Source organism: Toxorhynchites rutilus, chromosome 2 (genome assembly GCF_029784135.1).
Source record: "Toxorhynchites rutilus septentrionalis strain SRP chromosome 2, ASM2978413v1, whole genome shotgun sequence".
Classification (NCBI taxonomy): domain Eukaryota; kingdom Metazoa; phylum Arthropoda; class Insecta; order Diptera; family Culicidae; genus Toxorhynchites; species Toxorhynchites rutilus.
This window is the reverse complement of record NC_073745.1, coordinates 237,749,892-237,763,140: the sequence shown is the minus strand read 5'-3', so window position 1 is coordinate 237,763,140 and position 13,249 is coordinate 237,749,892. Positions and strand designations below refer to the sequence as shown.

Genomic DNA, 13,249 nt, shown 5'->3' with positions numbered 1-13,249 from the left:
TTAGACTCGATTATCCGGTGTATTTTATTTTTGATTTTCGGAAATTTTGAATAACTTGTATAATAATTATATATTGAATAGTTAATATGGGTATCAAGTGAAAGGGCTTGACTAGTAGAATGCAGTTATTTATGAAAAATGCATATCCAAGATGGCGGCCACTACAAAATGGGAGATTTCATATTTTCTCAGAACCCCATCAATATGGGTATCAATTGAAAGGGCTTGACAAGTAGAACACAGCTATTTATGAAAAATGCAAATCCGAAATGGCCGCCACCACAAGATAGCGCCATATATACTTTTTTCACAACCCCATCAATATGGGTATCGAATGAAAGGGCTTAACTAGCAGAATACAGTTATTTACGTAAAATGCAAATCTAAGATGGCGGCTGCTACAAAATGGCGGATTTCATATTTTCTCAGAATCCCATCAATATGGGTATTTTTTTTTATTATCTGTATTATAGTGACTTTCAACACTTTTGGCTGGTTCGTCACTTTTACTTCCATTTTTGGAAGAATGTCGGGAGTGAGAATTGAATTCGTGACGGTATCAAATGAAAGGGCTTGACTAGTAGAACACAGTTATTTATGAAAAATGCAAATCCAAAATGGCCACCACCACAAGATGGCACCATATATATTTTTTTCACAACCCCATCAATATGGGTATCAAATGAAGGGGCTTGACTAGTAGAATACAGTTATTTATGAAAAATGCAAATCTAAGATGGCGGCCACTACAAAATGGCGGATTACATATTTTCTCAGAACCCCATCAATAAATGTAATCCCGAAATGGCCGCCACCACAAGATAGTGCCATATATATTTTTTTTCAAAACCTCATCAATATGGGTATCAAAAGCAAGTTCTCGACTAGTAGAACATAGCAGATAATGAAAAATCCAATTCCAAGATGGATGCTGTCCCCAAACAACTAATTTCTTTTTAAATGGTTTCATTCAGCTTGACCTGTTTCTATGTATGTTTGAATGTTTGTAGGGTTGTCCCACATTAATAGAAAATTGACCCCGTTCCTGTTGAATGATTGATCTGAAATTTGGAACATACATTTAATTCTACTGTCATTATAAAACTGTGTATTCCATGATCTTGAAAAATTCAATTTGGCCGCCGCTAAAAAATCGCTGAATGGCTTGATTTGGAGAATACACTACACTATGAGCAACATTAATTCGAAAATATCGCCGCCACAAAATGGTATCAATATTGGTATCAAATGAAATGATTTGACTAATAGAATACAGTTTATCATCAAAATATTCCGAAGAAAGTTAGGTAAGAAATAAAAATTAAAAAAAAAATTTTTTTTGAATGGTTTTAATGTAGAGTATGCTAATGATACAGATAATTTACTAAAAACAAAAAAATTAAATAAGTAAAAAAAAAATTTTAAGTTAAGCGGTTTAGTTAGAAAATAATTAGACAAGTAGCAGTTAGTAGTTATCACATCCGTTCCTTCATTAATCGATGGCAATGATGAGACTAAAATAAAATCATGGGGTATATGATGCAATAACTGACTGTGGATAATGGAAATCCAACGTTTATTTCTTACCTAATTTTCTTCGGAATATTTTCATGATGTACTGTATTCTATTAGTCAAATCATTTCATTTGATATCGATATTGAGGGGATTGCAAAAAATACATAGTCGAACATTTAGTGGCGGCGACCTTTTTGAATTTATGTTGTTTATTATGTTTCGTGTTCTCCAAGTCAAATCATTCAGTCATTTTTCAAAGACAGCCAAATTGATTTTTTCAAAATCATGGAATACGAAGTTACGCATTCTGAGAAAATTTTTAATCCGCCATTTTGTAGCGGTCGCCATCTTTGATTTACATTTTCCATAAATAATTGTGTTCTACTGATCAAGCCCTTTCATTAGACACCCATATTGATGGGGTTTTGGGAAAACCCATATTGATAGGGTTCTGCGAAAATATGTAATCCGTCATTTTGTAGCGGCCGTCATCTTGGATTTGCATTTTTCATAAATAACTGTACTCTACTAGTCAAGCCCTTTCATTTGATACCCATATTGATGGGTTTTTGGGAAAACCCATATTGATAGGATTTTAAGAAAATATGTCCATAATCCACCATTTTGTAGAGGCCGCCATCTTGGATTTCCAAGATCATGGGATACGCAGTTTTATAATGACACCAGAGATAAAGATGCGTTCCAAATTTCAGATCAAACGATCAACAGGAAAGGGGTTAAATTTCTATTATTGTGGTACAGCGCTACAGACAAAGTTACACAGTTATAAAGCCATAAACATACGAACGGGTCAACCAAGATAAAACCGTTGAATAAATAAGTGCAAATCATAATTATATTACGTTTACCGAGAGAAAACTCGTTTTTTTTTGACTCGATTATCCGGAGTGAAAAAAAATCAATACTCCGGATAATCGAGTCCGACCTGTATTGGCTCATTATTTTACATGTACCGCTAGGCCCATTCTTGCAGATGTACCGCAACAAGGACAATTATTCGTATTCTAACCATCATGTGTAAAACTATTCTTCATGTATCCTCCATTCACAGGTGTGACCCTTTTTGGAGGCTATACACTCATTGTCTGGTAACGAGACACGCTAGACAGAGTGTACATATAACATATCCTCCCCTCCCTCTCTGTGTATGCAGAACAAAGAAAAACTGTCGCTCGTAAATCGAGGGATCATAGAAACATTAGAACGTACAACCGCTGTCACTCTTCGCCACAAAAGGGGAAACGTGAGGCACACTCTCTACCCTGTTATTCATTTTATCGTTGTTGTTAGTAGTAATGACATTTGATGCATATTTTGGGGACAAATTGGGCGCAGGTTACCTCTTTGTTCTTTGTCCATACAACACAATAGTTGGAATCTCCAGTAGAACACCTCCGGTTATTTCAAAGAACTGTGAACGCCTCCTCCTGTCATCAAAGCAAACGATACCCACAGCTGTGTCGTAGAAAAAAAGAGACAAATTGTTCAATCTTCCATATTTGAGCTTGATTCAGTCACACAAAAGATCGAGCCGGATTCTCAAGCTCTTCTCAATCACAGCGGTCATTTTCATAAAAAAATAGCTCGATATTTATCCTGACTGACACTGCACAGATCGACGAAAATGAAGCGGAAAAGATATTAAAACGGCGCACTTTACCCGCCTCTACACACGCTCATATATATGTGGCTTTCATGACGAGGAGATACCGTTTAAATGAATCGGCTTTATTAGCATTCAGAGCGCACATAAATATTCATTGAGTTCGCACACAGCGGACGATGACGACTAAATGCTGCAGCAGCGTAGTGAGTGACTAAATTGGACGCGGTCGAGTGCACGCCTTCCGATGGGTTCGGATTGGGTGTTCTTCAATTGAAAGTCCAATTTGTGACCCCGAACCGGGAAAGTATGTTACTACACTGGCAGACAGCAAACAGGCAAACGAACAAAAGCATACGCGAAATTCAATAACTCACCCTGCCGTTTTTGTCGATCATCGGAGTGAGGAAAACACATAAAATTTCTAATTGTGCGATAATGACACAAACACGCATGAAAAAGTTTCTATCTGATTATGAATTAATAAAATGGAAAGGAAAATCTGTACAATGTTTTAACGTTCCAATTATTTTCTGTATTTTAACGATGAGATAACTATTAAATTAACGTTGTTACCATTCTCATGGGCATTTTAATGTCTTCTATTCCATATATGACACCTCAAAAATATCACGCGCGGCTTTTTCCAATACATTTGTGAATTACAACACTCCTAAAAAAGAGGATCACAGAAAAAAATGAGAATAAGTAACAAAATAGCATGCTTCAATACTGACGCAAATACTTGAAAACTCACATGTTCATATCAAAAACTAATTTGTTTCTGTTACTCTCACCATCCGCAGGGCGCCGGTAAAGAAATTCGCGAAGCTATCGCCGACCCATCGCCAGAGTGTCAGGAGAAAGCGTGGAACATTGTGATACCACTGGTCGAGAAACTGAAACGTTGCTACGAGCACTCACTGGAGCTGGAACGGATAGTACCGATGATACTGGGACAGCTTGTCGGTGGTCGACTAAATCCTACGCAACATCTCGAAACGCAGCAAGCCCTCGTCAAACAGTTGGCAGAAATCTTAGAGTTTGTGCTAAAGTTCGACGAATACAAGGTAAGTGGGGGAGAGCCGACTTGTGATAGAACTATCAAGATTTCGGAAAATAACTATGCTTTCTGCTTTTAGATGAAAACACCCGCCATTCAGAACGATTTCAGCTATTACCGGCGGATCGCTAGCCGACAACGACTGGACCAAAGCAACGAACTCATCGTCAGTACCGAGCTGGCGAATCGAATGTCCTTGTTCTACGCCCACGCCACCCCAATGCTCAAAGTGCTCAGCGAAGCGACATCGAAGTTCGTGCAGGATAACTCCGACAACGTGGACAACACAACGGAAACGCTTGGAACGATGGCCAAGGTGTGCCTACGGATGCTGGAAAACCCGTAAGTGTTAACGCTTTTTGGGCAGCTTTCTGGTCAAAAATTTAGCTCGAAGATTTCATGAGAAAGTTACGACTTAGTATCCAGGAAGTGCGAAAACTTGCAGAGGAAAAGTAACAATTATGTTGAAAATTAATTACTCTTGTCAGTATGCGCAAGCAAGCGATTGAGGGCGATTGCTTCCAAGTTCGACGACGAGCATAACAATTTTATTCTTGAGATTATTGAGTTTATCGATTACAGAAGCTGTACTGCTTTCATTACTTCTTTTTCTCTCTATCATAGTGACTCTCAACACATTTCGGCTGGTTCGTCACTTTTACTTTCATTTTTGGAAGAATATCGGGAGTGAGAATTGAACTCGTGATCTCTACGTGAGAGGTATGGATGTTACCACTACACCAGATCGCCTCCTGCTTTCATTACTGAGGGAATGGCCATAATCAATCCGCACGAAATTCAATTCATACGAGGAGTGTAGCCCAGTTCAATGACCTGACTACCTAAAAACATTGATGCAATATGGGCTCTCAACCGTTGACCATTCAAATCGGACCTCTTTGACGATGGAATTGTGCATATTATTGCTAACTAACTTTTTATTCTGTAAGCCTAGCTTTTCGGATTTATTTTTGAATATTACTCGTATTCAGGGGCAGAGTTACCATATCTACAGAATAATCTGTATTTATACAGATTTTTCAGACTTTTTGAAAACAAGAATCTGTAGATACAGATCACAGATTTTTCAGATTTCCATACAGATTTACAGATTTTTCAAAATAACAATGCTATAGTAGTTATGACTTGTTCTCAATAAATTTTTCCCAATTTACCAATTTTATTCATATAGCATTCGAATCAGTCTGAAAGAGAGTCATTCTGGCATTCATATGTAGTGTGTAATGTTGCTTTCTAATGTTCACTCTAAGGCGAAGAGATGCGAAAGTCTACGTCATCGGCTAGCTTTACTATAAATGCGAATGCGAATGCGATGCAATGAATGCGTTCAAATTCTTAATAATTATGCCAGCGAATGATACAAAGGCAAAGATTATGCATCAAAATCTTATATGTAAAACAAAGTTTTTCCCACGTACGTATAACTCATTATCAAAAAAAAGGAAAATTCGAAAAAATGGACTACGCATATGTATTGCAGTGAAAAGTGAAATTGAAAAAAATATATTACTGATAAGTTTGTCGAATTGGAGTTAATTTCGTCAATTGGAATTCATTTTGACGACATTTATATTCACGCTTCGCCATTTTGCAAATAATAATGGATTTTCAGGTAGAAAATGAAAATGAATCGTCAAATTGTGATCGTACAATTTGAGTAAAAATTATCCGTTTTAAGCTGTTTTTATTTTGTTGTATCCTTCTCTGGTAGATCAATATAATGGTGAGAAAAGTTTTTTTTAATTATGAAGGAAAAAACGAAAATTCGGAAAAACTGAATTACCATATTTCCTACAGTAATAAAAATTAGAAGCTGCTTTCGAGCTTGGTAATCTGATAGAGTTAATTGCTTCACACCAAATGCCAGTTAAAAATTGATCAATTAATTGTTCTGAAATTGAAGCCACGAAGGTGACGACTTTTGTTTATACTGAGTACCGTTATCTGTTATTTAAAATAGCAACGTATCGGTTCATGAATAAGTTCACAAGACATTGAAAATCGTTTAGAAAACTGATACATTAATGCATAAACCCATATATTTGTTCTGCCGATTTGTGTGCTAACCCTACCCGTATTTCGAATGCTTATAACTCGAACATTTCTCAACAGATCGGAAAGATGATTGATAGGAAATATTTCTACGCGTCTATCACAATTAATAAAATATTATTTTCCATGTCCAATATCATATAAAATGTCAAGCGTTTTTTAAACGCCCTAACTGCCAAGTTTTGATTGGCCCGATTTACGGTTTCCCCAATACAGACTTCAAAATCGATGTAGCTGTGGAAATCCGCTTTACAAATATACATGCAAGTCGAAGGTACTCTTAAACTGAGAAACCTGGGAAAATCGTCATTTCAGATACTAGAGATGAATGAACTTTCGCGATTCGAGAACTACGTGAACATGAGATGTGCAATATTTTCAGAGGGAAATGTAAAATACAATCGTTTGACAATTCTTCCGTTCACATATTTTGGTAGTCCTAGGCATCATATCAAACGTAAAAAGACGTTCATCAAATTTATTTGTAACGAAGAACATAATATCAGTGGCGTCTCCTCCATATGTGCACCTCGTGCACTGCACAATCTAATATTTAAAAAGAAAAAAAATATGAAACGCTCCTACTCTGCTATGCACAGACTAGAGCTCAAAAAAAAACTTCTGGAAAGTATGGAAAACATACGGCTCTCCCAGTCCACGCACTGTGCAGAATTACGTATATTGGTTTCTATTTTGTACCATTTATTCTATGCTCTCCCCAGTCAGTGCACATTGATTAATGCACAAAAATTACGTATATCTACACACTGATCAATAAAATTGTGTTGAAGCTTCGGGTAACTAAACTGCCAATGTGTTGGCAAAGATTTCGTGCATTGGACTCTGTGCACAAGAGAAGAGAGAATGGTGGTGGGTTGATTCAGATCTCCTCATCGATAGTCTCTCTCGAATCTCTCCCAACCCGAGTTTAGACAATTAGATCCAGATCCACGCTCGGCGCGCTTTGCGTAAGATGCTTTTATATAGCGGCTCTTTGGAAGCTTGCTTGACGCAGATGATTTATTACGTCATCGACATCAGTCTTTGTGTTTTTTTTTTTTAATTTTTTCACATTCCTCGTCAGGACACACTCGTTAGTTGGCAGCGCATGTGGAGTGAAGATGAGTTCGGTCGCTGGTTACACACGATTATCCCTAAGGTTTCGACGAAAGCTTGGTTTAAGGGATTGAATGTAGGTTGTGATTTCATTCGCGTGATATCTCGGCTTATGTCCAATCACTACAACCTAAACGCGCATCTCTATCGCATTGGGCTCGCAGCAAACAATCTTTGTGATTGTGGCGATGGCTACCACGACATCGAGCATATTGTCTGGTCGTGTATCCGGTTCCATGCTGCTCGCTCTCAGCTCTCTAGAGCACTGAGAGCAAAATGCAGACAATCGGATATCCCCGTCCGGGATATCTTAGGTAGCCGTGATCCTGATCTTCTGCTTCATCTATACCTGTTCCTCAGAAACGCCGATGTCAACGTTTAATGATGTTTCCTTCGTTGTGTCCCTGTTTCATATCCCTCCTATCCGATCTATAAACTTTTACTTAGTCGCGGCAATACATACACACACTCATTACAGATACACGGGCCAAAGGTTGTGCAGTCCGCTGATGATTCAACAAGAGCCAAAGGTTGTACCGCTCATGACAACTCTACACGAGCTGATGATTGCGCCGTCTAGTGACCATTCTATAATGGATTCCTCGAGTCGAGAAGACGCACCACGCTAGATATGGGGTACAGACTAGGGGGCGTTGCTGATTAATGGTCAGCTGCATCCCAAAAGGAAGTATCCCGTGTCGGGCACAGGTACAGAGCATTGGAGACAGCAACATCACAATTACGAAAACACTTGTAATACTAACCTCGAGCCAACCGCGAGTAATCGGTTACATATTACTAACATAGTTATAAGGCAAACATTGTCGAAATATTGAACTCCCGGCCCCGTCAGGTTGACGCCATATGAGCCTTAATAAAAATATATATTTTGGATAAAAAAAAATCAGTCTTTGTGCACTTTTTCGGTGAACAGATAGAGCGGCGCTCACACGCTCTAGTAAATTTCCAAAATTCCAATGTATTAGCGTATGTATCGTGCATATTTTGCTTTGCACGTGAGGAGATCCACACTTTAGATACGCAGTCGGATTCGCGCACTCCAGATGACAAAATTTTATCCAGATTTTCTTCGGTGTACCAATTGAGATTCGCAATAAATCATCACAAATCACACTGTTGGGCAGTATTTTGTCGATGAGTTTTTGAAAAAGTCGTTTGCGAAAAGAACTGTGAAAGAGAAATAACTTTTTGCGAAAATGGATTTTCCGCGGCCAAAACTGGACAAGTTAAAAACGACTTGTGCTAGAAACGGTAGAATAGTTACACTGAACTTTGATGCTACAGCTCACGACGCGAAGTAGCTTTGTGGTTCAGGGACAAGAGTAAGGCTATTGCGATCCAGGCGATCGCCAAAGAAGTCGTTTCCAAACGCCAGGCGATCGCAAAAGAAGTCGTTTCCAAACGCTAATCATATTCATTGTAAGACGCATGTTCTTAATATTGTTTTTCTACACTCTTGCACGAATAACTCCATAAACAAGAAAATGTTTTTCTTCCCTCTCTTCGATTGCGTGCGATTACGAGTTGAAGAAATTTATGCAGCAGAAGATTCCGAACTTGTGCAGAGTCAAGTGGGTCTACAGCTCTAGGATGATCAACATAGTTGAAACATATAGTAAAGAAATTTCTACTTGTCTGGAAGAAATATATCTAGGTGACGCAAGGATACATGCTGGATTTTGATACAATTTTCTTCAATCGCTTCAAATTTCTCATTTACCAACATTCTCTACCATACATTACAACAACGAGAACTCTAATTTTGACAAAGTGAAATCAGGAAATGAACTGCGAGTGTTCTATACGAAGCCAGAATTTACCGAGAAGAAAATACCGGAGATTATAAAAACACTGATCGGTAGCAATCTTGACAATATTTTTCCGGAAATTGTTTTATTCGCAAAGCTAATACTAACGCTTCCTCCAACCACAGCATCGGTCAAACAAAGTTTTTTAGTTCTTCGTAGACTGAAAACCTACTTATGATCAACGATGGGAGAGTAGCGACTGAAAAAGCTTATGATTATGGCTATTGAGAACAAATCGCTTCTTGAGTTTCAACATCAGGAGCAATTTATTGGAAAACCTTTTTGCGATTTAAATTTCGTTACCGTGTCCCCAGAAGAAATTTAATTAAAAAGATAATTTGTCTCTGAACACAAGACTCTAATATTATGTTCAAGAAACATTCTATCGCACTCCATTACGCATCTACACTTATGCAATGTAATATTGAATTTATATACAATCTACTACGCACGATTAGGAAAAATAGCTCAAAATGAGAATTAGACTCAGAAATGTTTGAAATATGAGGAAACACGAGATAGCTCAGTCAATCCACTAAAATTCTTAGACAAAAAAACAATATTCGAGCATAGTTAGTCCCTTTCTTTTGCGATGTTGAGCAGAAATTTATCAAATTTTGGGTTTCGCTGGTTCACCGTGTAGATGCACAACTAGTCAATTTACTCACGAGACGCCACTGCATAATATATTACAAAAATTTCGATGCATTCTAAAATAATATTCAAAGTGACAAACAAGTGGATTGCATAATATAATTGCGTAGTTCTACGTGGAAAATATGCGTGGATAGGGACCGCATAAAAAAAAGTTTCCTTAAGAATATGACCCAAATCGTAATGATTCCATTCATGATCAATATTAGATTTATTTTTTTCACTTTCATAAGAGGCCTATTCACTTGCGCAGATCATAAAACCAACTATTTGCTCCTTTCAATAAGCCCCTACTGACACCTTAAAACAAACAAAACAAAACATGAAAATAAGAATTAGCTGGCACAGTCCCTATGTAGAGCGATGAAATACATATCAAATACATAAATGAAAGACCGATGACTTATTTTTTTTTTTCAAATACCGCACAAAAAAATCACAAACAAAATCACATAAAAACCGCGCAAAAACAGGTTTTACTGTAATTTAATTTTCGAAAGCTAGCGCCTACCTGATTTTTGAACTTTTGCCATGAAGTTGACCAAAAAACCTTTTGTAAGAATATATTTCTAACCATCCGAGAGTATTGAACTAAATCAATATATTGCAACTAAGACAACTGATTTTGGCATGAGCATAAACCGGATGCGTTCCGTATTGTACCCGTAAGTGACGCCTTGGCTGGCGGACAAAATGTTGTCCTTTACCATCAATTCCCTTTAGCTTTGGGAACACGAAATCAACGATTTCTAATTTTTCGCTCATAGGGCCTGGACAAAATTCAGTTGGGATCCAGATGAACAGTTTTTTTTTGTGGTAAATCTCTTCGATTATACTTCTCACTACACCATTTGTGTTGTAAAGGTATTAGGGCCTTACAACTTCCTTTTACTATAAATTTCCTATTACGTCTACCAAATTCGTCGTTATAATTCACGATGACGGCGGCACGATGTCGACATCTGGATACGTCATTACTTTGTATGAGGCAAACTATTCTCTATCAAATTAGTCGGCCCGAAGACAGTTTTAAATTGCCAAAATTTGTATAAATTTTCCTCTTGGCGTTATTAAATTACTTCAAGTACGTTGTCCTGACCCTAATTTAAACTATTAGGTGTACCGGTAAGTTTCTTCGGTTTTACAACAGATGGCGTAGCATGATAATTATTTCAGTAAATCAAATTTCCAGACATTCGTTGGAAAGCTACTGTCATTGCGCGTCTTTTTTAGTATATGTCAAAAAGTTGAAGCGTTAACAACATAGTTTTTTTGCCACTTCGAATATATCGAATTTCGTGTTTGCGGGGAGTGTTACTTCATAACTTCAATATGAAGAAAAAAGCTGCGGAAAGTCATCGCATTTTGGTGGAAGTTTATCGTGACCATCTAAGCGAACGTGTCAGACGTGGTTTGCACGGTTTAAAAGTGGTAATTTTGACTTGGAAAATGAAGAACGTTCCGGACCGCCGAAAAAGTTTGAAGATGAAGAATTGGAGGCTATACTCGATCAAGATTCGTAACAAACGCAACAAGAACTTGCAGATACACTTTAGCTCAGCAAACTATATCCGATCGTTTAAAAGCAATTAGATTGCTCCGAATGATAGGACATCGGGTGCCGTATGAATTGAAGCCACGGCACGTCGAACGCCGTTTTTTCACGTGCGAACAACTGCTCCAACGGCATAAAAAAGTGGGTCCATTGCGACAATCCTAAACGTCGGGCAACGCATGGATACCCCGGCCATGCATCAACATCGACGGTCGCGCAGAATATTCACGGCCAGAAGGTTATGCTGTCTATTTGGAGGGACCAGCTGGGTGTGGTGTACTGTGAGCTGCTAAAACCGAATGAAACCATTACGAGGGACTTCTACCGACGACAATCGATGCGTTTGAGCCGCGCACTGAAGGAAAAACGGCCACAATACAAGTAAGGACACAATAAAGTTATTTTGCAGCACGAAATGCTCGGCCGCATGTCGCGAAACCGGTCAAAACATACTTGGAAACACTAAAATGGGAGCTCCTATCCCACCCGCCGTATCCTCTAGACATTGCTCCGTCCGATTACTACCTTTTTCGATTGATGCAACCTGGCCTGGTTGACCAGCATTCAGTCAAAAATTGGATCGATTCGTGGTTAGTCGACAAACCGACCGATTATTTCCGCAAAAGGGATCCGTGAATTTCCAGAAAGATGGGAAATAGTTGTGACTAGTTATGGACAATACTTTGAATATTAAATTTGTAACCATTTTTGCAGAATAAAGCCTTAATTTTTGAAAAAAAACGAAGAAACTTTCCGGTACTCCTATTATTTTCTATAAAGTTTCAGAGACTCTTATCAAACTTATATATATATATATATATATATATATATATATATATATATATAAATGGATTTCTGTCTGTCTGTCTGATTCTTATGGACTCGGAAACTATTGAACCGATCGACATTAAAATTGGTATGTAGGGGTTTTTGGTGCCGGGGAAGGTTTTCCTGATAGTTTGAGACCCCTTCCCCCTCTCTAAGGGGGGCAGCCATACAAATGAAACACAAATTTCTGCATTACTCGAGAATTAATCACGCAAATGGAACGAAATTTGGCATGTGGAGGTTTTAGGGTGTAATAAATGTTTCTATGGTGGTTAGACACTACACTAACCATACAAATGAAACACAAATTTCTGCATTACTCAAGAATTAATCAAGTAAACGAAACCATATTTGGCACGTGAAGGTTTTAGGGTGCAATAAATGTTTCCACGGTGGTTAGATACTCCTCCCCCCTCTCTTAGGGGGGGCTGCCATACAAATGAAACACAAATTTCTACATTATTCGAGAATTAATCAAGCAAACGAGACCAAATTTAGCATGTGAAGGCTTTAGGGTGCAATAAATGATTCTATGGTGGTTAGATACTTCTCCCCCTATTAGGGTAGGCTGTCATACAAATGAAAAACTAATTTCTGCATAACTCGAAAATTAATCAAGCAAATGGAGACAAATTTGGCATGTTAAGATTTTGGGGGCACGAAACGTTTCTATATTTAATAGACACTCCTCCCCCCTCTTTGAAGGGAAGAAGAGGGAGGGGTCTGTGTCTGAAAATAATCTGATATTATAATGATGAGTTTTGGTAGAAGCACTAGGATTTTTTAGGAAAAGATAAATTCAACGAGGTCGATTAGAAGATCAATCAATGAACAATTCTGCGATTGGACTCATGAACTTGCGCTTAGTAAGAAAACGTGAATGTTTGAAGGTATTGATAATAAATAACAAATTTTGGGCGGGACGAAGTTTGCCGGGTCAGCTAGTTAAAATATAAAATTATCTTTGGACAAAATCTGTGTATGGTATTGT

The 13,249-nt window shown here is 38.0% G+C and overlaps 1 protein-coding gene across 1 annotated transcript in view; it reads left to right on the top strand.

The window, feature by feature from the left end:
* The window catches only part of LOC129769052 (CYFIP-related Rac1 interactor B), a 108,699-nt gene that overhangs the window by 92,869 nt on the left and 2,581 nt on the right, over window positions 1-13,249 (top strand). Inside the window, exons 2-3 of the mRNA XM_055771065.1 lie at window positions 3,947-4,210; window positions 4,283-4,545. Coding sequence (XP_055627040.1) covers window positions 3,947-4,210; window positions 4,283-4,545 — 527 coding nt within the window. The remainder of the gene's footprint in view (window positions 1-3,946; window positions 4,211-4,282; window positions 4,546-13,249) is intronic.